This window comes from Podarcis filfolensis (genome assembly GCF_964270895.1).
Source record: "Podarcis filfolensis genome assembly, chromosome: 9".
Classification (NCBI taxonomy): domain Eukaryota; kingdom Metazoa; phylum Chordata; class Lepidosauria; order Squamata; family Lacertidae; genus Podarcis; species Podarcis filfolensis.
In genome coordinates this window covers 57,909,459-57,934,197 of record NC_139610.1, presented here as the reverse complement: position 1 = coordinate 57,934,197, position 24,739 = coordinate 57,909,459, and the positions used below count along the sequence as shown (strand labels likewise).

General features: G+C 42.1%; 1 protein-coding gene across 1 annotated transcript in view; it reads right to left on the bottom strand.

Annotated features, from left to right (window-relative positions):
• The window catches only part of STPG2 (sperm tail PG-rich repeat containing 2), a 218,030-nt gene that overhangs the window by 83,605 nt on the left and 109,686 nt on the right, over nt 1-24,739 (bottom strand). The window contains exon 12 of the mRNA XM_083571386.1: nt 17,762-17,892. Coding sequence (XP_083427512.1) covers nt 17,762-17,892 — 131 coding nt within the window. The remainder of the gene's footprint in view (nt 1-17,761; nt 17,893-24,739) is intronic.

Sequence of the window (24,739 nt, the reverse complement as noted above, 5' to 3'; positions counted from 1 at the left end):
GCAAATTTCTCCTAATGAACACATTTTTGTATGCAGTTTTGAGCAATGTACACATTTTCACAAGCAACTTTCCCTAATGAAATGTATTTTTTATTTCCACTAGTATATCTATTTTTATTCATTTTTGTAAACATTGTTTAGTTGCAGAACTGCATCACAGAATATAGATAAGTGCTTGTTATGAAGGGTGCAAATGTGATTTGCCTTTAAATGTGAACAGAATCAAACCCCCCCCAGCCCTAGCCTTCCACTAGCACCATCTACCTTTGTGATGCTGGCAGGGAACAGGACTCACAGTGTGGGGGACTACAAGGGGGAAATCTTGCTGGCAGAGGTCCGCAAAAATCTGAAGTCAGTTCTGCTGGTTTATATAGTGTTCCATCAGAAACAACAAACTAACTATATGTTCTTTTATAAATAGGACCCTAACCAGGAAACAAGAACAAGTCATGCATAACTTTCCTATGTTTCTAACTAATAGGTTTAGAATCAGAGTTCAGGTTACAGTCAAAAGTTTCCACACACACACACCCCAAAAAAAGTTATAGATCCAAATAGATGTGTTTGGGATTGGAGATTTAGAGCCCAACCCAACACTCCCCTGAGTGGCTGTGGCATGATCAGGTTCCACAAAAGAATACCCAGACAATCCTTCACAGCCCAGCTTGTGAAACAACTTGTGTTGCTGCTTTCAGTGGCAGCTGGCCTGGAACCAGATGATCTGGCTGGATTTGCAATTCCTGGCCTGAAGCTGTGGCAACTTTTCTCATCAATCACAACACTATCAGAAGTTCTCACATAGCCAAGAGAAACTGACATTTTGGGGAAATCAACCACTATTTCTAAAGTCAAAATGTTTCTGACCATTAATAATAATAATAATAATAATAATAATAATAATAATAATATAATAATTTTTATTTATACCCCGCCCTCCCCAGCCAAGGCTGGGCTCAGAGCGGCTTACAAGCAATAATAAAAACAAGTTGAATGATTACAACTTAAAAACAAAATTAAAAAATACAACATTAAAATATTGAAACATTAAAATATTAAAATGTAGCCTCATCGCAGAAGGAGAAGGAAAAGAAAAAAGAGAGAGAGGGAGGGAATCAAATTGGCTCCAAGCCAAAGGCCAGGCGGAACAACTCTGTCTTACAGGCCCTGCAGAAAGAAATCAGATCCTGCAGGGCCCTGGTCTCGTGAGGAAGAGCGTTCCACCAGACCGGAGCCAGAGTTGAAAAGGCCCTGGCTCTGGTTGAAGCCAATCTAACTTCCTTAGGGCCCAGGACCACAAGGGTGTTGCTATTTATGGACCTTGAGGCTCTCCGTGGGGCATACCGGGAGAGGCGGTCCCGTAGGTACGAGGGTCCTAGGCCGTGAAGGGCTTTAAAGGTCAAAAGCAGCACCTTAAATCTGATCCTGTACTCCACCGGGAGCCAGTGCACCTTGAAAAGCACTGGGTGAATATGCTCCCATGGCAGAGACCCCGTGAGGAGTCTCGCTGCAGCATTCTGTACCCGCTGGAGTTTCTGGGACAGCTTCAAGGGCAGCCCCGCGTAGAGCGAATTACAGTAGTCAAGCCTGGAGATGACCGTCACATGGATCATTGTGGCCAGGTCGGGGCGGGAAAGGTAAGGGACCAACTGCTTGATGCGGCGAAGGTGGAAAAATGTCGCCTTCGCTGTTGCTGTAACTTGCGCCTCCATGGAAAGGGAGGCGTCAAGGATTACACCCAAACTCTTAACGGAAGGCAATGGCACTAATTGGGCCCCCGCAAGAGAAGGGAGTTGGTCCCTCATCCCCATGCCATCCCGACCCAGCCATAGGACCTCTGTCTTCGAAGGATTTAGTTTCAATCGGCTCCCACGAAACCATCCAGCCACAGCTTCCAAGCATCTGGTCAGTGTGTTCGGGGCCGAGTCGGGGTGGCCATCCATCAGCAGATAGAGCTGAGTGTCATCAGCATATTGGTGACAGCCCAGCCCAAAGCTCCGGATAATCTGGGCAAGGGGGCGCATAAAGATGTTAAAAAGCATCGGGGAGAGAATTGCGCCCTGCGGCACTCCACACACCAAGGAGTGGCGCGACGACATTTCCCTCCCTAGTGCCACCCTCTGTCCCCGACCAGAGATAATCTCTCAATTACCTTATCCAGATATGGAAGATTTGAAACTGGGCGGTAATTGGATAGGTCTAAGGGATCTAATGAAGTTTTCTTTAAGAGTGGACATACCACTGCTTCCTTCAGTTCCCCTGGGAATGTCCCCGTGTCAAGGGACAAATTGATAATTTCAATCAGGGGGTCCAACACTGGACCTTAAGTCAGTCGAGGGGCCTCCAGTTCAGTCACTGTATCTACATATGTGGTCTGATAACATTAGCAGACAAATGGACTGATTATAGTGCTGGATAGTCGTAACTCCTATATTTTATTGTCAACTATTCACTCATATTTAGAGTACTAGCAAACTATTCTTAATAAGCAGTCTGGATAGAATGAAGTACGGTAATAAAAGAAATGCCAATATCACGCTGGTAAACTATGAATATGGAATCTGACATTATGCCTCTATGAAGGACCTTCAAAGTTTCTCTTTCTCCGGAACAAACAACTAACACTTGAACAATTTAAAGTCTTTGTATACAGCCATGGCCCAGCAAATGCATTTTACAATTTAAGACTGAATCCCAACTAAAATGATTTTAATGAGGCCTAAAAATAGTTAATGCAATAGAATGTTCAATAGAATGACAAAGCACTTACTATCTTTTAATAACTCTACCATTTTCTTAGCAGATAATGCAGAATGATTTATGGCTAATAGACCAATTTAATCATGAAAAATTACAAAAGATGGTTGGATTTATTTGTAACATGGTCAATTTTTCTCACTTTGGTGTTACAGTTTAATTTTAATTTTAATATTTCTCATTAGCCAGCTAACCTGGATTTGTTATCTAACCAGTGAGAACACAAATTAATGATACATAACACTGGTCAACAACAAATTTGTTGTCTGCGTTTTTTCAGTTGATTTAGGACGAATCTGATGCGCTGAATCCAAAAATCACATTGGTTTTGCTCAATCAGGTCAAGTTTTTGAGCTATGGCCACATGTCATTTTTTTTACGTTTTTGTTCACATGTACGCTTGTGTGGAGCATTTTAGAAGAAGTTGGTGGGGGTAAAATGCCATGTCGAATAATTGTTTTGATTGGAAATGATTATTTTAATGACAAGAAGTATTCAGGTCTGATAGTTCTTGGTGATTATGTCAAAAAGGGATCAGTTTGAAGTCATAAAACCTCAAAATCTTCCATAAATTGGTGCAGCTGGGATCAACAGAAAGAACCGGAGCAGCCTCAAGTATCCTGATCTTCAATCAGCACGTCGTCCTGTAGCTCACTGTGATGAAATTCCAGTGCCTATCTTCGGAGAACTTCCTGACATTAGTGACGAAGATGCCTCCAATGTTGAAGGACATGAAGAAGAAGTGGTTCTTGAAGATGATGCTCCACATCCATTTTCCCAAAAGGAGTTGAATGATCTAGTTTGCGACCTGAGCTTGTCAAAGGACTCTGCCGAACTGTTGGCATCCAGATTGAAGGAAAAAAACCTCCTCTCTGACAGTGCTCGCATCAGCTTCTTCCGCAACAGGCATCAAGAGTACCTCCGTTTTTTCTCGGAAGAGAAGGACTTGGTGTACTGTGCAGATATTGCGCAGCTTCTGCTCAAGCTTGGAGTGCCACAGTATGAACCCAAAGATTGGAGACTGTTCATTGATAGCAGCAAGCGATCACTGAAATGTGTTCTGCTACACAACGGCAACCAGTTTGCCTCTATACCCCTGGCTCACTCGAGTACACTGAAGGAGAACTATGAATCGGTGAAGTATGTGCTGGAGAAAATTGGTTATGATCAGCATAAGTGGTTTATTTGTGTTGACCTGAAGATGGTGAACTTTTTGTTGGGACAACAGTCTGGCTTCACCAAGTACCCATGTTTTCTGTGCATGTGGGATAGTAGGGACCGTGCTCAGCATTACACGAAGAAGAACTGGCCTGTGCGGGAGGAATTGGTGCCTTGCAAAGAAAGGAACGTCATCAACGACCCTCTGGTGGACAGAGACAGAATACTCTTCCCACCGCTGCACATCAAGCTCGGCTTAATCAAGCAGTTCACCAAGGCTCTGGACAAGGATGGTGACTGCTTCACTTACTTGTGCCAGGCTTTTCCAGGATTGACCATGGAGAAGTTGAAAGTTGGCATCTTTGACGGTCCTCAGATCTGTCAGCTCATCAGAGATCCAGAGTTTGGAAAGTCAATGAAAAAAGTGGAACTGGAAGCGTGGAAGGCATTTGCTCTGGTAGTGAAGAACTTTCTTGGCAACAATAAGGCCAGAAACTACGCAGAACTTGTCAACAACATGCTGACTGCTTTCAGAAACCTGGGCTGCAACATGAGCGTCAAGATGCACTACCTATTTTCACATATGGACCGGTTTCCTGAGAACCTGGGTTCAATGAGTGACGAGCAGGGGGAGAGATTCCATCAGGACATGAAAGAGATGGAGACCAGGTATCAGGGTCGCTGGGACGCAGTCATGATGGCTGACTACTGTTGGACTCTGAAGAGAGACCTCCCTGCCGCTGAGCATTCCAGGAGTTCCAAGAAACGGAAGTTCAAGCCCTGAAGTTTGAAAAATGGTGAAGCAACATGCAATTTACGTGTACTTACCTTTATCAATGCCCACCATTCAGTTTACAGTAAACCTGACCTGATGGAGAGAAACGGATGCCATTTCCTGATTCAGCAGTGCAAAAATACCCTAAATCAGTTGTAGAAATCTAGACAATATTCAAAAAGTAAAAAATTGTTGCCCAGTGTAATCATCGTATTTTAGAAATAAAATTTAGACCTCCCTTATTGGATAATGGGGAAGGGGGGCAAGATGTATATGATCTGCAAGCGGGAGAGTTGGATTTGTTAACATAGAATGCTAGCACACTGGAAACCAGAAATGTCCACATTGTGAGACTAATCCAGTCGCCTGCTACAGGGGCAACAGAGGACGCAGACAAGAACACCACATTCATATTGTATGTATTTATTTACTTGGCTTTTTCAATTTTTCATAGTGACTTTCTGCCATATTTGGCATTCAGTGAGCCTTAACAACATTATAAGAACATCAGTATCATAAAACAGATCCTTTTTGTTCTGTTGGCACTCCTTCATATTTGAAGGAGCAGCGGCATGTTCTCTAATTTTGAACTATTGGGAAACAAGATGGAGGTACCATTGTACTCTGGGAAACCTCGAATTTTGCCTTCCCAAACACAGTAGTGAGGTGATGGCAAAACTGATCCCTAGGGCAAGGTAATGCAGGTCCCGTCACCCAAGTATTTTTCCTGCACCTGAAAATCCAAAGCTGTAGCCCAGGAATTTTGCGTTGTCCCTTCCCGAATAATAACCATACATTTCCTATCATTCAGAAATTCCCTGGAGTGTTTTCTGTCCATCCCCTCTGTTGCCCAATCATAACTGTGAACAGCACAGCTAATCACAAATGGATAGTAATGCCACTCTTCACCCATGCATGGGGCAGGGGGTGAAGAGAGGAGACAAATTCTAGAAGGGGGGGTGTCAGCCTAACCTTCCTCACAGGGTTGATCTCAGTTTGATGGTAAGTAATGTAAGGGACACGGGTGGCGCTGTGGTCTAAACCACTGAGCCTCTTGGGCTTGCTGATCAGAAGGTCAGAGGTTCGAATCCCCATGACGGGATGAGCTCCTGTTGCTCGGTCCCAGCTCCTGCCAACCTAGCAGTTCAAAAGCACGCCAAAAAATGCAAGTAGATAAATAGGTATCACTCCAGCAGAAAGGTAAATGGCGTTTCCGTGAGCTGTTCCGTGAGCCAGTGTGGTGTAGTGGTTAAGAGCGGTAGACTCATAATCTGGTGAACCGGGTTCGCGTCTCCACTCCTCCACATGCAGCTGCTGGGTGACCTTGGGCTAGTCACACCTCTTTGAAGTCTCTCAGCCCCACTCACCTCACAAAGTGTTTGTTGTGGGGGAGGAAGGGAAAGGAGATTGTTAGCCACTTTGAGACTCCTTCAGGTAGTGATAAAGCGGGATATCAAATCCAAACTCCTCTTCTTCTTCTGTTCCGGTTTTGCCAGAAGCGGCTTAGTCATGCTGGCTACATGACCCGGAAAAACTGTCTGCGGAGAAACGCCAGCTCCCTCAGCCTGTAAAGTGAGATGAGCGCTGCAACCCCAGAGTCGTCTGCGACTGGACTTAACTGTCAGGGGTCCTTTACCTTTAACTTTTTAAAATGTAAGTAATGGTACTACTATATTGCTAAGAGTCCATGGCATCTTTGCAAGAGGAGGAGAATGGGTAGAAAACCATAACAAATGGGGCCCGAGCCTGGTGACCTCCGCCCCCAGCTGCACCGCCAGATCCAGTGCACACTAACCACCACTGGTGAAAGACAAGATGGTACACACACACCCCATTCCATGCCTAAGCTGGATACATGCCTAAACAGTATTGAATCTTACTTCAATAGTGGAGATGGGATATAGTCATTCACTGCACTCAGATGCAACAAACTACCTTAGAGGGTGCAGCACAGGATGCATGGCACACAGCTCTGTCTGTTCTTCACTCCTTAGTCTTCATCACCTGAGGCATCTCTCTCTCTTTGTGTCATGGTAAGGGAGGTCCAAGCTGATTAGCAACATAAATGACCACTCATTTGGCCTCCCCAAAGCATCCATCACCCCTATTGCATAATCTTCCCTCAGGAAGTGCTCAACCGCTCCTTCATTTCAGCTTTTCACCCATTCAAGATGCCAAACAACTCTCATCCATTCCAGGCTCCAAGGGCAAGCAAGGAGAGTGAGGGCGCTGAGCCTTCAAGAAAAACAAAATGTAGTGGTAAAGAAACTTTGCTGACTTCCAATAGTGAGTAATATTCCAATTATTAAGCTGCTTTCAGAAGTATCAGTCATTTTCTGTGGGTGGCACACAGATGCAGAGGTGATAACATTACCGTGAACTGAAGAGGAAATAGTCCAACTATGCTAGCACTCTGAAATTCACAACAGAACTTCAGAGAATTGTGCCAGCAAAAGTGTATCCAAAAACAAGTTTTGGCAAACTGTTCTCCTAGGATGTAATATAGCTTGAAGAGAATATTGTTTGCGTCTGCATCTATCCCCAGAGCAACTATTTAATGCTCATGCACATTATCTAAAACAAATCTGGAAACTGAACTAAATGTTTGACGTTCTTATTCCAACAAGAGTATCATACACTCAAGAAATTACACGACACTTCTAGTCCCTCCGAGTATGCACAATATTATTATGTAGGGGGAGGAATTGATGGAAGTCCAACCAAACAACAGGATTTATATAATATGCTATGCTCTCAAGAGTCCTTCTAATGTCTTCCAAAAACTCTTCAACATGGTAGATTGTTGCCTAGGCAAAAACTGCTCCCTTTTACAGACAGTGCAAATGATCCTTTTGTAGCACATCTCTATAAACAATATATGTTGCAAATGATAGCCTCCATATTTGAATCACAACACTGAAGAGAACCCAAACTATGTTAAGAAAGCCTCGGCTACAGAGATGCCATCCTTCATTCTCCTTGCAAAGCTCTGCGCACACATACCCATGCCAAGACGAGAAGCGGCTGATGTAGATATAAACACAGAGGCTCCTGGCCAATAGCACAGCTGTTCACTGTAGAAGCATAGCTTTTTGATTCATGCTGTGTGGAGGTGGTCAGATTCTTTATTTGTATAATAAAGTCATCTTCTAAGCATTAAGCTGGAGTGGTGGCTGCAACACATGGCAGTAGAGATTTGGAGCCTCAGCTGCTCTTTCTTCCAGTGCTTCAACAACATTTCACTAACTCATCGTTTCGGCCCTTACAGCATCATGATGGGCTTATTTTCAAAGCTCCAATTGCAATTAATTTGAATCCATAACGTTTTGGCATACCGCAGCCAGCTGAAGAATGCTATTAGGGTTGTGTGCTGGAACCAAATGAATAATTTACTCTCACAGGAAAGCAGAAGCTAACATCTCACCAACATATGCAGTTTGGATGCTACAGAGAGCTCTGCATGTTCCAGTATAACAGTATATTTTGACTTGCAGCCTTCTACATTGACTCATCTGCTGAGGAAACTTTGTATTCTGGTCCAAGTCTCAAAGGATTTGACGTGCATTCAGGGAAAAATACTTATTCAGCTCATGTGTACCCAAATCAGTCTTTTGGGCCTCAGTGTTGCCCTGAGAGAGAGAAAGAGCTAGAAGACACCTCATTGTGACTGCACATTGTGGAATATTAACAATGGCTAGAAGCTGTATTTCAGGGAACAGGGCCCTTCCACTACTAATCTCCTCACTGAGAAACCCGTTAAATTTCTGAGGAACCCAAGTTCACAGAAACACGTAGCACCAAACCATGGTAATCATAATGCCCTGTTTCTATTATTACAATTTTAATACACTGAAAGGTCTCAACCTTGTCCAAAAAAATAAAACAGTTCTAAAATCATCAGCCAGCTCTGAAGGCCTAATGGCACCCAATATTTCTGTGTATTTAGCAGCTGAAGCAAGCAGTCATTACTATTACTATTAGTAGTAGTAACTGATTTTAAACGCCTCAGGTTCAAGGCAGGAAAATATGAATCAAATTATTCAAAACTCATCTGATTTTTAAAAACTTATGAAAGCCCTAAAGATAAATGAATTAATTTGGTTGTCACATTCCACAACCAAGTAAGTCTCAAAGTGCCTTACAACAAAAGTAATATACAATACATTACATAGTGAATGTCTCCATCAAAACAATGCTACACACTAAAAGTGGTCACCCACAACAGCCAATTATAAAACAAGAATACCCTACCACACCTAACAAGAAGATAAACACCTAAATCAGCCCCCAAATCAGAACAGTGTTATTGCCCAAATGCCTGGGGAAATGCCTGGCTCCCAGAGTGTTTCCAAACACAATTCAAAGTGTTGGTGCTGACTTTTAAAGCCCTAAACGGCCTCAGCCCAGTATACCTGAAGGATACCTGAAGGAGAGTCTCCACTCCCATTGTTCATCCCAGACACTGAGGTCCTCCTCCGAGGGTCTTCTGGTAGCTCCCTCACTTCGAGAAGTGAAGTTACAGGGAAACAGGCAGAGGGCCTTCTTGGTAGTGGCACCCTCCCTGTAGAACACCCTCCCTTCAGATGTCAAGGAGATAAAGAATTACATAACTTTTAGAAGACATCTGAAGGCAGCCCTGTATCGGGAAGTTCTTAATGTTTGATGTTTTATTATGTTTTGATATACAGTGGTACCTCGGGTTACATACGCTTTAGGTTACATAAGCTTCAGGATACAGACTCCGCTAACTCAGAAATAGTGCTTTAGGTTAAGAACTTTGCTTCAGGATGAGAACAGAAATCGTGCTCCAGTGGCGCGGCGGCAGCAGGAGGCCCCATTAGCTAAAGTGGTGCTTCAAGTTAAGAACAGTTTCAGGTTAAGTACAGACCTCGGGAATGAATTAAGTACTTAACCCGAGGTATCACTGTATGCTGTAAGCTGCCCCAGAGTGGCTGGGGAAACCCAGACAGATGGGCAGCGTATAAATAATAAAATTATTAGTATTTTATTATTATTAAAAATATCTTCACCTCGCAACAGAAAGATGACAATGTTGATGCCAGGAAAATTTCCCTGGGGAGAGTGATCCAAAAACAGGTGGCTGCCATTGAAAAGACCATCCTCTGGACATCTGTGTAAGTTCGTACGGGGAAAGGCAGACCTTAAGGTATCAGGGCTCCAAGCCATATAGGGCTTTATAGGTCAGAGTTAAGCCCTTGGAGTTGGGCTTAGACACAAATTGGTTGCCCGTGCAATCAGACCAGTATTGGTGTTATATGCTCAGACCATCTGGTCCCAGTAAAAAATCTGGTTGGTAGGTTCTACCTTAGCTGCTGTTTCCAAACCATCCTTAAAAATAAAATAAAAAAGCAGCCCAGGGTGTAACATATTGTAGTAATCTAACCGAGAACTGTAGGGACGCGGGTGGCACTGTGGATTAAACCACAGAGCCTAGGACTTGCCAATCAGAAGGTCGGTGGTTCGAATCCCCACAACAGGGTGAGCTCCCGTTGCTCGGTCCCTGCTTCTGCCAACAAAGCAGTTCGAAAGCACATCAAAGTGCAAGTAGATAAATAGGTACCGCTCCAGCAGGAAGGTAAACGGCGTTTCCGTGTGATGCTCTGGTTCACCAGAAGCGGCTTAGTCATGCTGGCCACATGAGCCAGAAGCTGTATGCCGGCTCCCTCGGCCAATAATGCGAGATGAGTCACGACTGGACCTAATGGTCAGGGGTCCCTTTACTTTTACCTTTAACCTAGAACTTACCAGAACATAGAACTAAAAGAAATAGGAAGAGTAAGCTCATTTTATCTTTCTGTCCTGAACCACGGGGTACCATGGCAAGTCTCACTGCTGTACATGATTCCATGACAGATGCTAGCATGTAGTCTGGCAGTCTGGGAATCTAACAGGTCCAAAGTCCAGTCAGGCCAAGTTCCCGCCTCTGCAACCAATCCAGGGGTCAGAGTACGTGGAAGTCAGTCATGTATGGGAAGGCTGGCTCTGGTGATGGGTCCATCAGCTCTGGTTCCTGTGCACTGACCCCCATCCCCTCACCATCCTCTGTCGCCCTGTATTTTCTACACCAAACTCTCCTTTCCCATCCCCAGCTTAACCCGGTGCTTCCCATTCATGGCTACCACTCATCATCAGGATCCTCTTCCTCCTCCTCACTATCCTGACAGTTCACGACACTTCTAGTCATTTGTACAAACAGAAATTGGAAACTCACTGCAATACATTGGTAACTATTATGAAAAGAGTAAGGCCCCAGCTAGCAGAAGGTTGGCCACTGCTTATGATTCCACATCCCTATCTTAAGTTCTTGTATGTATTAGGCTTACAGTGTAAGGAAGAACCTTTAAATAAATATTATGTGTGATGCATAATAATGTCTAACAAAGCAGCAACATTAGACGATTACGCTGTAAGTTTATTGAGACATGGACTACTTATGCACCATTTTAAGCTGTGAGTGCCAAGGACAACTGTTGTGTCAGAGAAATAAAAATTAAAACAAATACACTGTTCATAATAAGTTACTAAGCAACACTGAACAGTCTAGCAGAAATATTTCTCAATGTGTCTGTTCTATTTTGAATCATATTTTGAAAGCTCTCATATTACAGCCTACACTAGGCCAAAGATCAGTTTAATAATACATTTTCTAAAGGCAGCAAAATGTTCTACATATGAAAAATAAAAGGAAATTTTGCATTGTAAAGCTTTCATGTAGATCTTCTTGAATACTAAAAAAGATTTGACATACCACCAACTTTCCCACTGTCAAATTAAAGAAGTGCCTATCATTCAGCATGACAGAAATGTCATAAAGTTGGCTAACAGGTAGAAATTGTTTCAAAATGATGGATTAATTTGCATGCACTGTATATAAATTGACCGTTGCTGCCTGTGTTAACATATCTGAATATATTTAGTAAAATAAAGTATGTATTGTGCCACTGGGTTTCTCACAAGCAGTGCTATAATTGAAATATCACATCAAAACGGAAAGGATTATTTTCTACAACCGTGTGTGTATGTGTGTGTGTGTGTATACGTGTGCATGTATGCTTACGAGACATGTTTTCCATGCTTATGAATATGGACATCTGACTATTAAATACAGAGTATTTATTTATTTAAAATATTTTTCTCTCGCTTGTCCCTCCACCATAAATGAGTGCAAGTATGGGCTACCACTGTACTAATTTGCATAGTGGGTTTCCAACGTTCTTAACTGTGCTGTCTTTGTTGTCTCGTACACATACTGCAAGAACCTAGATGAGAACTAGGAAACACTGTCTCTTGCTACTCACTTTGTACAAGCAACCCAGCCCAGCTCTGCCCACACACTTTAAAGGTGGGCCAAGGAGGCCCTCCCTATCTGCATAAAATCAAAGCCTTCATCCATGAACCCTAGGGCAATGAGGACATTGCTATACAGTGGTACCTCGGGTTACAGATGCTTCAGGTTACAGACTCCACTAACCCAGAAATAATACCTCAGGTTAAGTACTTTACCTCAGGATGAGAACAGAAATCGTGCGGCGGCGGCACAGCAGCAGTGGGAGGCCCCATTAGCTAAAGTGGTGGTTCAGGTTAAGAACAGTTTCAGGTTAAGAACAGACCTCCAGAACAAATTAAGTACTTAACCCGAGGTACCACTGTACTAATTGGTTTGACTGAGCCACCATCCCACCACTTCAGAGTACCTGAAATTGTCTTTTCCCCTTGGGTAGAGGAGAATCTGCTTTACATGCCAAAGGTCTCAGGTTCAAACTCAGGCATCTCCAGGTAAGACTGGGCAGTACTGTAGATGGGGGAAAGTGGAAGACTGCCCCAAACCCTGGAGAGTCACTGCCAGTCAGCGTAGACAATATTGAACTAGATAGACTAATAGTATGACTCAAAATAAGGCAATTGTCTGTGTTCCTAAATCCTTCTGAAATATACTCGGAGTCGAGTGTGGATTTCATGCTCTTTATTCAGCTCATAGTAGTGAGGAATGAAAGTTCCCCCAAAATATCTGCTTTTTATACATTATTTACACAATGGGCCGCATGTGATTGGCTAATTCTGGGATTCTCCTGTAGGCCAATCAGGTTGCGGATTCACTTCCACCTGGAGCTGGATTGGGTGGCTCCTGCGGACCAATCATACTGCTGCATTGTTCTAGGACCAATCAGACTGCTGCATTCTGAATCCTATTGTTCTAGGACCAATCAAGCTGCTGCCTTTTGGATCCTATTCAACTCAGTACATAACACCTTCCTTCCCTCCAAGCCACACTGAATCTCCCCATGGTGTGCACTCACCCCCTGAAAGCCTGAAAACCAATGCAACTAATGATTGAACAACAACAACAAAAGCAACAGGGCAAAGAAGATGAAAAAGCCTTCCCTCCTATAGCCAAGTTAGGAATGGGCACCAAAAATGAATGCTACTCAGCTCCACTGGGCCCAGTCACCCCTTCCCATTACTGACTAAGCCATATGAGGTATCCATATGATACAGAGAGCGAGAAACAATCCCTGGCCAGAAATCTGTGGAAACAATATAATAGGAGAGGCAGGAAAAACATACAAAGTGTTTTGCTACCACATGCAAACATATAAGTATTTATTTAAAACAAGCAATTCTAAGGGGTTTTAAAAGGCAACAATTCATGTCAGGACTTATCACCTAAGGCTTTATTCCCTTAATGCAACAAGCAGACATAACTTTTAAAATACAATCATACACAAAACAATTTACTGCTCCTAACAATACAAACCTTGCTAACATTTGATGCGAACACCAGTCAAGTGAAGGGTATCATTTACAAGCATTGGTATTTCTTAGAAAATATTCCCAGAGGCAAGAATGGTCCCATATTTGCATGTAAATATCAATAAGCTTTGAAAGATATGTCGAGGGGGAAATCACAATGCCCTGGCAGTACTGTAGATGGGGGAAAGTGGAAGCCAGTTCTTGCGTGGGAATTGCGGTGCCTGTTCAAACTGCAGCAAGATCAAGACCTTCCTCAACTCTACTAACAGTACACAGTACTGTACCAAAAACTTTTTCACAAAGAGGTATTATATGCAGTACAATGCCCATACCATCTGCTGTATATTGCAATGACCACAAGAGCTGGTAAGAGCCACTTTTGTGAACATAAAAGCGAGCAAAATTGAAATTCTCTTAGGAATGCATTTTCAAGATATCAGACATAATGAAACGATACTGAAGTTTTGGTGCTTATATAAGGTACAAGGTAAGAAAATGTGTTTTGTACAATTGCATTTTAAAAAGTATGTCTAATTGTTTCTCTAAGCGAATCCACTTTCTCTACACCAGTCACAATAACCTTATACACCTCTATAATACCCTTCTCCTTTAGTTGCCCTTCACCCAAATGAAAAAGTTTAAATGCTGTAACCTTTCCACACAAGAGAGTTGTTCCAGCCCCTTGATCATTTTTGCTACCTTTTTCTGAATAATTTCCTGTTCCACAATATCCTTTAGAGGCGAGGCAACCACAACTGTATACTGTATTCCATGTGTTCACGCCATAGATTTGTATAAAGGCACCACAATATTGGCAATGTTATTCTTCAATCCCCTTTTCCAATGATCTCTAGCATGGAACTTATCCTCCTCACAACTGCCAGACACTGGGTCAACATTCCCATCCACCACAACCCCAAGGGCTCACTCAGTTACCACCAGTGCAGATCCCACCACCATACATGATAAATTTCTGGCACAATTCATTCAAGAAAACTTTTATCCAGGCATGCAGTTTGCTAATTTAGAAGACAAGGTTGTCCTGTTAATTTGGTGAATGAACAGCAGTCAGCAGATGACTTGCCTGCTTCTTGCTACCTGCGCGTTGGAAATGACTTCCTCCATAGTTGAATTTGAAAGATAAAAGAACAGGCATTTTAACAAGCCTAAAACTTCATGGATGTCTTAGGAGTGAGTGCACAGCCTTTGTATATAATATCACATGAATAATTGTAATTTTGTATACAGTAGACTTACACACATTTAACTTGTACACATTCAGCTTTACATGCTTGGCAATCTCTCTATCTCTCTCTCTCTCTCTCTCTCTCTCTCTCTCTCTCACACACACACACACACACACACACAGAGAGAGGGGGGGGGGCTGGGAATGCCATTCCATCCACAAGGAGCCCTCAAGGTAGCCCACAGTAGCAACAATAAAATCTCAAAATCGAAAACCATTACAATTTAAACCCCCCAAAAACATTTTCTGAACAACAGAACACATAAATACACTTTTTTCTGCCTTCTGAAAATGAATTGTTAACCTATATTTGGCCTAGTGTAGGCTGTAATGATGAAAGCATGCAAAATATAATTGAAACAGAAAGCTATATAGAGAAAAACTTCTGCTAGCCTGCATTCACAGTCAGGAAAAAATGAGCCAATCAGTGTTATCTTCCCAAACCCTGCTGGAACTTGACAGTCGTGACCTACCTCCAAGAGATCATCTGCAATCTAGCCCTGTAGACTTGACAGGGAGAGAGCAATCCAGAAGCACGGTGTACAATAGATTGTACAATACAATTTTGTTAAGTGCTTAGTCTAAAGGCACCTTTGTTCCCGTTCTAGAAATATGTTTTACATAGTACAGCATACAGACCTGAACCAGGGCACAAAAAAAGAAAAAGAAAAAAGCATTTCTGTGCACACACTGTTTTTCTCATTTTTCCTACAGCCACTAGCACATTAGGGTCCTTTTGTGTTTTGAGATGATTAAAGGAGTTTAGCCGCTCTGAGAAGAGGATTCCTTAGCCTTGTCACACACTCTTTTTGGATGACAGTCCTGATAATGTGCCCTTTAGATATGAAGTGAGCTTAAGATACAGTTGTGAAAAAGAAAAAAATAAATAAATTTCATAATCCCTATGAAAATTTCTGTGCTCTAGAGATCTTCCTCCCTTCTAGGATGCACCAAGTACCTGAGCAGACTCAACTGTGTTAAGTTTGGTTCACTTAGCTCACCTGCCCAGGTTTCAGGTAATGCACCCATCACAATCAAATATCTCTGATTCACAGTTTGATCGCAGGTGAGCTATGTGGGCCAAACATAACCTAGTTGAGTCTGCCTGGGCTCTAGGAACCATGCTAATCTCTGTATCGTTCCAATTTTGGTATATGTGCTGCCAAAGTGAGCTGTGCTACAACACCAAGGAAGGGTCAGTTTGCTCTCACTCATAGATATGTTTAGGGATTTGTGTGAGGGATTCTACCTGGTGTTGAGCCAGAGAGACAGAACAATGGATCTTGTGCTGCCCACTCCACAGCCCAAAACCTCCCTGCCTGAGCTGTTAGAGGTGGTCTTTATTTATATTATTAATTGATCACTGATCCTCAACAGGGAGGAGACACCATTCAGGTGGGATATCATGAGCTTTGCATACAGAAGGTACCCGATTTAGTTTTATGTGTCTCTAATTAAAGGATGGGGCACTGGTGGTGCTGTGGGTTAAACCACAGAGCCTAGGACTTGCCGATCAGAAGGTCGGCGGTTCAAATCCCTGCAACGGGATGAGCTCCTGTTGCTCGGTCCCTGCTCCTGCCAACCTAGCAGTTCAAAAGCACGTCAAAGTGCAAGTAGATAAATAGGTACCGCTCTGGCGGGAAGGTAAACGGCGTTTCCGTGAGCTGCTCTGGTTCGCCAGAAGAGGCTTAGTCATGCTGGCCACATGACGCAGAAGCTGTACGCTGGCTCCCTCGGCCAATAAAGCGAGATGAGCACCACAACCCCAGAGTCGGTCACGACTGGACCTAATGGTCAGGGGTCCCTTTACCTTTACCTTTAATTAAAGGATATCAGACAACAGGGCTGGGGATGATCTTTCCCTGGCTGAGAACTAGGAAAGCTGCTGTAGTCAGAAAAGAGAGCACTGGGCAAGAACAACTTGCTTCATATGTATGTGTTTCAATTATGCGGGTGAAATTCATGAACTAGAAGAAAAATGAACCCTCAGGGACATTTCATTATATTCTTATATTTGCAGATTTTGGAAAAGGGCAATCTAAGTATGACAAGCCCCAATAAAAAGCCATTTCAAGTGCAGCCGACTAATGCATATGTGTGCAGATTCAAATGACAGGCAGCAGGTGATGTAGAAAAGTCAACACCTGGCAATTTGTACATGTGCTTTAGGTTGTATGAATTGTTTGTCAAGTCACGGGGCAGTGAGATTTCAGTTCACCGCCTCAAAGCTCAAGATTTTCTGAATTTTCTTAAGTTGTAGTTATAAATTTGGCTACACAGTTCCCTCTTTGGTGCAAAGGCTGCTACGTCTGCCTTAATTTTAAATAAAACTATTATTTATTACTTAGATGTCTATCCTGCTTCTTGGTCAAAGTCCATAAAATGGCCTAACCCCACCCCCAAATGATACTATATACCTTGAATGGGAAACCCATGGCCCTACAGAGGTTGTTGAACTACAAGTCCCATCTTCCCTGACCAGTGGCCAGGATGGCTGGGAGTTGCAGTCTAACAATATCTGGAGGACCACAGGTTCCCCATTCCTGCCATATACAATACAGCAATTCATTGCTAACAGCCATCAAACCAAACACACTCAAAGCAAAAACCATACAACTTCAGGACTCAGAAGATGACACTTCAGTCATCTTCAGGCAACTCTAGAAGAGTAAGTGCCTTCTGGAAAAAGAACCTGACATCATCCAAAAGCTGAATTTGCCAAGCTAGTTTCTTTGTGCAGAGAATTCTATAAATCCATAAAATGGATTACCTATACAAAACTTGCACAAAACCAGATTAAGTCATATGAACTATCCCGTTTATGTCAATCACAAAACAGTTATGGCAGTTCCATCAAATTGAATTCTGCCCCCTACATATGCTGCAGCCAGGAACCAAAGCCGTGTTTGTATTTCTCTGTCTTATTGTCAACTGAAAGCACCAATCTTTTGCTTTCCCGCTATTTAAATGTCTCAACTACAACAGCATCATAGCAGGTTGTTATGTACCTACATGTTTTTGATGTAAGATTACTGGTGAAGGCCCAATTAACATACCTCATACGTCCCGGGTCCAGGAGTGTCATCTTTTGCTTCTTTAAAACGTTCCACCTGGGAAACGTATACCGCAACATAGGAAGGTGATTTCAACCTTAAGCTGCTTGTTTCTGGGCTGTATGCCCCTGGTCCTAAAATGAGAATTGAGAATGAGATGAATTAATTTTTATGATTTTTTTGTAGAGACTTGTTTGCATTTGCGTTGAAGGCAGCTTTCCTGTCAAAACCACAGGTCATGACAGAAAAGTGAGAGATTACCATCAGAATCTCAGAGTTCCATAAAAATGTACCAATAAAATAAATCACATCATTACCACAGTCTATCATGTTATTAACATAATATCTCCAATGTTTGGTGAATGAAAATATTACTAGTGTCCCAGATTATTTGTTTGCAGAATGATATGTATTTATTGATATGATATGTATCAATTACATATCAATTACAATTGTTTGCAGAATGATATGTATTTATAAATATGTATGTATTTATTGATATGAATTATATGAATCATGGTGCTGGAGGAGACTCTTGAGAGTCCCATGGACTGCAAGAAGATCAAACCTATCCATTCTGAAGGAAATCAGCCCTGCGTGCTCACTGGAACGACAGATCGTGAAGCTGAGGCTCCAATACTTTGGCCACCTCATGAGAAAAGAAGACTCCCTGGAAAAGACCCTGATGTTGGGAAAGATGGAGGGCACAAGGAGAAGGGGATGACAGAGGACGAGATGGTTGGACAGTGTTCTCGAAGCTACAAACATAAGTTTGACCAAACTGCAGGAGGCAGTGGAAGACAGGAGTGCCTGGCGTGCTCTGGTCCATGGGGTCACGAAGAGTCGGAAACAACTAAACGACTAAACAACAAATGTGTTTATTTGCTTGTTACACTTATATCTGACACTTCCTTTGGGGAAGCTCCCAACAAATTACACAGTGGATCCTAGGACTCTCCTACCCAGGGCATGGCCAGTCTGAGACATGTTTGGGTTTAACAATGCAACATCACATGCCTTCAGGAAATTCTTAGGCACTGCTAGAAAAAAACTCTATCCAGGTCAAGTAGTAATTGTGGGATAAGAATAAATTGCTCTTTTATGAGGTAGGTGTTTGTAAAAATCTCTTGCTCAAAAAGAATAAAAAGTACTTTTCTGAGCAAGGAGCTTTTTCATTTTTCAAAACTATACGATGGGGATCAAATAATGCAGCAAAGTGCATAATGTGTCAACAGTTAACAATGACAAAAACGTGCCATGACTTCAGGAAATTGTGCCTCACCAACTTGTACTTATTAAATGTATATTCCACCTTTCCTATGAGGAACTCATAGTAGTTTAGCCTCAAAACTCCTCATTGGGGTAAGGCAACAGAATCTCAGCAACGCATTTTATTTTAAGGACAAGACAAATCAGTCTCTCTCTGGTTCATATGACTTTCATATGAATTCACTCATAAATCTGTTCCATTTCCATACTGATCTCATTTTAAAAAACCTCACACAAATGCTTCACTCAAAGGCACACATATTGAAATGTATTTTATCTCCAAATATGCATTTTGCAACTTTTTGGTCTGAAAACTCAAACATCATGTTCCAATCTGCACATTAGTCCAAGGGAAACAGATGGGGTTAATCTGCATCAGAATCCATAAAGATCAAACTCCTCAAGTATCTCCACTTTAGGTTTATATACAAAATCAGAAAAGTGTCTTGTTTCAGTCCTGGCTATTGTGCCAAGCTAAGCTTGAACAGAAATACTCCCCATCCTTCTACACTTTGGCCTCTATTTGTTGGTGGCTTTGGATGGTTCTTTCATTCATGGAAGGGACATCAGGACCTGCTGCAGCTATAACTAGGATCCCATAGATCCACATGCTGTTTTGTCCTTTGCAGTAAGCAGCTGGAGAAGCAGAGCAGAGTGTTGTCTGAACAAGAAAGGGTTATAGGGCTCTGAAGTGACTGTGTCTACATCTGGGATGGGGACCTATGGCACTCCAGATGCAGCTTAACTGCAATTCCCATCATCTCTGATTGTTGGCTTTGCTGGTTGGGGCTGATGGGAGTTGGATGCCAACAACACCTGGAGGGGGAAAGTTCTCCATCCCTGGTCTACAGAGGCTAGTTCTCAGTTCCCTAGAAGTCTTCCAGTTCATGCTGAGACTTTGTCTTGGCAACAAGGGTATTCTTTGTGTGCAACTGCCAGGAAGTTTTCCTTCCTGGGAATCCCAATTTTGAACCCATTACAAAGGCAGGAAACTCTTGCAGAATATGATAGTTCTCATAGGTAGAATTCTTTGTGGGTGAGCTGTCACCCTACTTCTTAAGCCATCTCATTTCAGGCTCCGGCTGTAACACGGTCTGTTTCCTTGCTTAAGTACATCATGGAGGTTCCCTGCACAAAAACTTCCTGTTTGAGTTTAGCCCACAGCCAGGACAAACACAAAATATCACAATTCTTGGGCATCCCATACCCCAACCAAGATGGGTTCAAATGTGACATGGAGTTTAAATTAAAAGGGACAGGTGAGGAAGACAAGAAAGCCTAATCTAGCCATGCCTCGTGCTTTAATATTTTTATAATATAAATCATTTAGATGGTGTAGGATAAAACAAACATCCACATACAGGGCAATCTGATGCCCATCATCTTGTTACATTCCTTAAAAAGAATCTGCTTCTGTACATTTAACTCTGGAAACATTCATTTTGTAACACCATCCTAGGACATAGTTTCCATTATACCTATGCTGCTGCTTATGTGATACAGGTCAAAGACTTGCATTACCAGCTTCTTTTAGCACCAGTTGAGAACTGAATTATGCAAAAGCTATCTGCTATTTATTTACCAAAATGCCACATTTTAATCACAGGTCAACAAAGAATAAAACTTTTTCATTCCACAGCAAGCACCTACAAAAAGCCTGCCTCTGTTGTGATTGCTACGTAATGGGAAAATCAAGAGAAGGTGATTCTTATAATTATATACTTTCTGGCCCTATGCGGGTTCACTCTCTATGAAATGTCAACCAATGCTACAGGGCAAAGGCAGCACAGAACAAGAGCAACGGGTAATTTAAAGTGAAAATCTATGCTGCTGGCCCCTCGGTGGGAACATTTTCAGTACAGTCAAGGAAGGCTGGAAAATGATTGCATCACAAAATGGAGCTTTAAAAATCAAACACACATTTTCTTTGCAGTAGAAGGCACATTTGTGGGTCCTGTATCATTCAGTTGCTACCTACTTTACTGCTGGCTCCTGTTGTGAGCTTATAAAAAGTGGATGTTTAAAACTGAGTCTGGAATTGAAGGTGTAAAGGGCATAGCACGAATCTGTAACTATGAAAACAAAAGGTGCTGTTCTAAGCTGTTAGGTGTTTCCGCTTATGCCAATAAAGGCCAATAACAACTAATAACAAGCTGTTTCCATTTGGATTTGATTTTTTTTTTTAAGGAACAGAGAAAAATAGAGAGACTTTTGGCACCTGAGAGATTAATTTATTGTAGTGTGAGCTTCCACAGTCAAGGGCTGACCTCATCAGTTGCAAGAGATATGCACTGAATGGAGAGGAAGGTTATTAGGTCCAGAAGAATCCTGACACCAGCGACATCACAGGGCTTTGCCATATCAGCAGCCATTCACTGTTAAGGCCGGAGGGGTAGATCATACAGTGCGATGGATCTTGGTGGTTCTGGTGTACTATGTGTGCATGGTTAATCTGGTTCATTTTAAGGAGGCAGAGTGAGGAGCCGTGGAGGAAGAAGCTGAAGATAGAAGAAAAAGAGAGAAACCACATAATGGTGGCTGGGGTGACTCTATGACTGGTGTACTGAGGAGAAATGAAACTGCATGGAAGTGGATGAGAGCAATCTCCCCTTGCAGTTAAAGTCATCTCACTGGGTCCTATGCTTTTCCTTTATATGTCAATCATTCTTGGATAAAGGTGGCATCTTGCCAACAAAAGATTGTGCTCCATAAAATTAGCTAATTTTAATGTGCACAAGTGTCATTGGTCTGATGTTTCTGTGTGTGTGTGTGTGTGTTGAGGGGTGTGCGTGCGCCACACACATGAAGCTATTATTGTAATATATAAGAACCAGTTAACAATAATGGACATTTACAAGGTGATGTTAAAGTGACCTTATTTATTCCACAGCAAGTGTCAAGTGGCTCTTGAGTAATGTAGTCACATGGTATTCTACTCTGAAGTAACAAGGGAGCAATGAGGCAGTCAAGAGGGGTGTTTGTAGTGTGTCTGTGTTGCAATTATCCTCTTGCACTCTGCCTTCAACACATTTTGATATAAATGACCTTTCAGATTAGGGTCATACACAAGCCAACTAGCCCCAGGGCTTGGAAAATGATGTACACATGTGTGCATAAAGGCTTCAACATGACGAACATGCAAAACGGTGTAACAAAAATACACAAGCCTTTTCATGAAGTGATTTGTGACACTATATAAATGCAACTTAAATTAAAAGCTGTGTCCAAAAATTGCACCTGTTACCAGTTCCTGTTACCAGCTCCTATGTGGCATGCCAGAACCTGAATACAAAATATATGTGCTTCTCATTGGCTCTGAATGAGACACACATGGTTATATTTAGACTTTCCCCCTGCAAAATAAAGAGAAATATGGGCATAGCTTTTCCCGACTGCTTCTTCCAGTTATTGTCCTGAGAAAATTCTGAGTTACACATCTGCCATTCTGAATTTACATGAGGCAAAGAGGTCTGCAACCAATTTATTATGACATAAGCTTTTGTGAAGAGTCTACTCTAGTCTTCCCCAACCCGGTGCCCTCCAAAAGTTGTTGGCCAACCATTCCCAAGAGCATTAGTCCAACAATACCTGGTGGACACCAGGCTGAGGAAGGTCTACTTCATCAGGTGCAGCAGAGACTTGCACCATTTTAAAAGGCGGAGTCATGCCACAATTCACTTCTTTGTTTTTGCTGCAGTTGGATGAGATCATCTCTCATGTCATATACACAGCCCCTTCTGTGTATGCTGCTACTGCAGAATGCTTTGAACTCTTCATGGATAGGGAAAGAAAGACAAGTGCATGCATTCACCCACAAAAATAAATGAAACCAGAATATTCAAGCTATTTTAAAACTATGTACTGTATACCACCCACACACCACCCTCTCCATCTCTCTGTCTCTCTCACACAACCACACCCACACCCACAATTTCTTGAAAAAACAAGGCAAAAAAGCTGTAGGATGAAATTGGCTGCTGGCCTGCCAAGAGTACATTTACTTTCCTCAGTTTTGTTTTTGCTTCAGGCAGTTTAAAATGTAAGCTGAATATGGAACAGTTCTTTTTTTCCAGCATGTAGAACTCAAATGCTGAATATTATGGAAGATAAGTAGAAGGAATTCCAATAGGTTTTCAGTATTTACTGCCTGGGTATTTTCCAAACCCATGGAAATCTTTGCTTAAAGTTCGATCCACACTAAAAATAATGCAACTAATAGCACGGTTTTGTGAAGGCCCATTCATAAGAACATAAGAACAATTCTGCTGAATCAGTCCAAAGACCCACCAGACCAACATTCTTTTTCCATTGTAGCTAACTAGATTCTATAGAAAACTCATGCGCAGAACATTCTGTGGGGTTTGTGCAAAAGAAGTTCACTCTATATTGTGCCTCAAATGTTTATTTAGCTGTCACTTCCAAATAGCAAATATCCTTAGTAGATACTGATAAGCACCACTGGTTAAAACATTTTCTATAGTTTATCACCAACAATGAAGGGCTATTCATAAATATCAGTAAAATATTAACCTTATACAATGGTACCTTGGGTTACATACGCTTCAGGTTACATACACTTTAGGTTACAGACTCCGCTAACTCAGAAATAGTACCTCAGGTTAAGAACTTTGCTTCAGGATGAGAACAGAAATCGTGCTCCGGCGGCACGGCGGCAGCAGGAGGCCCCATTAGCTAAAGTGGTGCTTCAGGTTAAGAACAGTTTCAGGTTAAGAACGGACCTCCGGAACGAATTAAGTACTTAACCCAAGGTACCACTGTATGTAAATAATAACCTTATACATCCCAAAAGTCTTGCAAGGTGATAAAAAAAAGGAGTTTGAGAGAGCATTTGTGAGACTATTTGTGTCATTAATTGAGGAGGCAAAATCAACAAAGTGGAGTTAAAAGCTTGCTTTCTAGAACACTACTCCATAAATGCTGGATAAGTAAAACATTTAGGTTAATAGGACTCGGTGGAGTATTCGCGACAATCTGTGAAAGGAAGGTAAGATCTAACATGCTGAGTTTTCAAGAAAGAAGCGCTTGCCGCAGAGCTGCTCTGAAATCATGTTTGGCTCTAAGTCACTCTAGGTTAACTCCATAAAAGAATGCTTGGAGACATTTTATGTAGAGAGCAGTGCTGGCCTTGTGGAAGTGATATTCTGCAGGTAATCTCCAGGTAGCCCTTACACTAAATATGAATGATAGTGGGGGTGGAGGAAACGATGATGCTACATTAAAGATGAAGGACAAAATTTTAATGTCTGATGCGCCATTCCCACTTCACTCTCCCCCTCTGAATGTATACAAATCCCTTTCCCTGTGTTAAAAGAAAATTAAGGTACTCAAACCTAAATATAATTCTGAAGGGTGAACAACTAAAGAGCTTGGTTTAACTGAAAAAAGTATATTTGGTTCTTTTTCAAAAAGCAATATCATCAGTTATTTCGAATAACCTGATTTCTACAGGATGGAGACCCTTGTGTATATTTTCCACTTATGCCCTGTGATATTTAAGGGTACTTACCATACATGCTAGCCCATTCACACATTAGTTTCGCATGCCAGTGATCTATGGCTTACATGAGTGTGGCTAGCATGCTAATATAAAGGAGTCCAGGACATTTAGTAAGCGCACTCAAAACATGACTGGACATGCATGCGTAGCTTATATGGATAAGGGATTTGCAGGAGTCCAGTAGCTTGTACAGA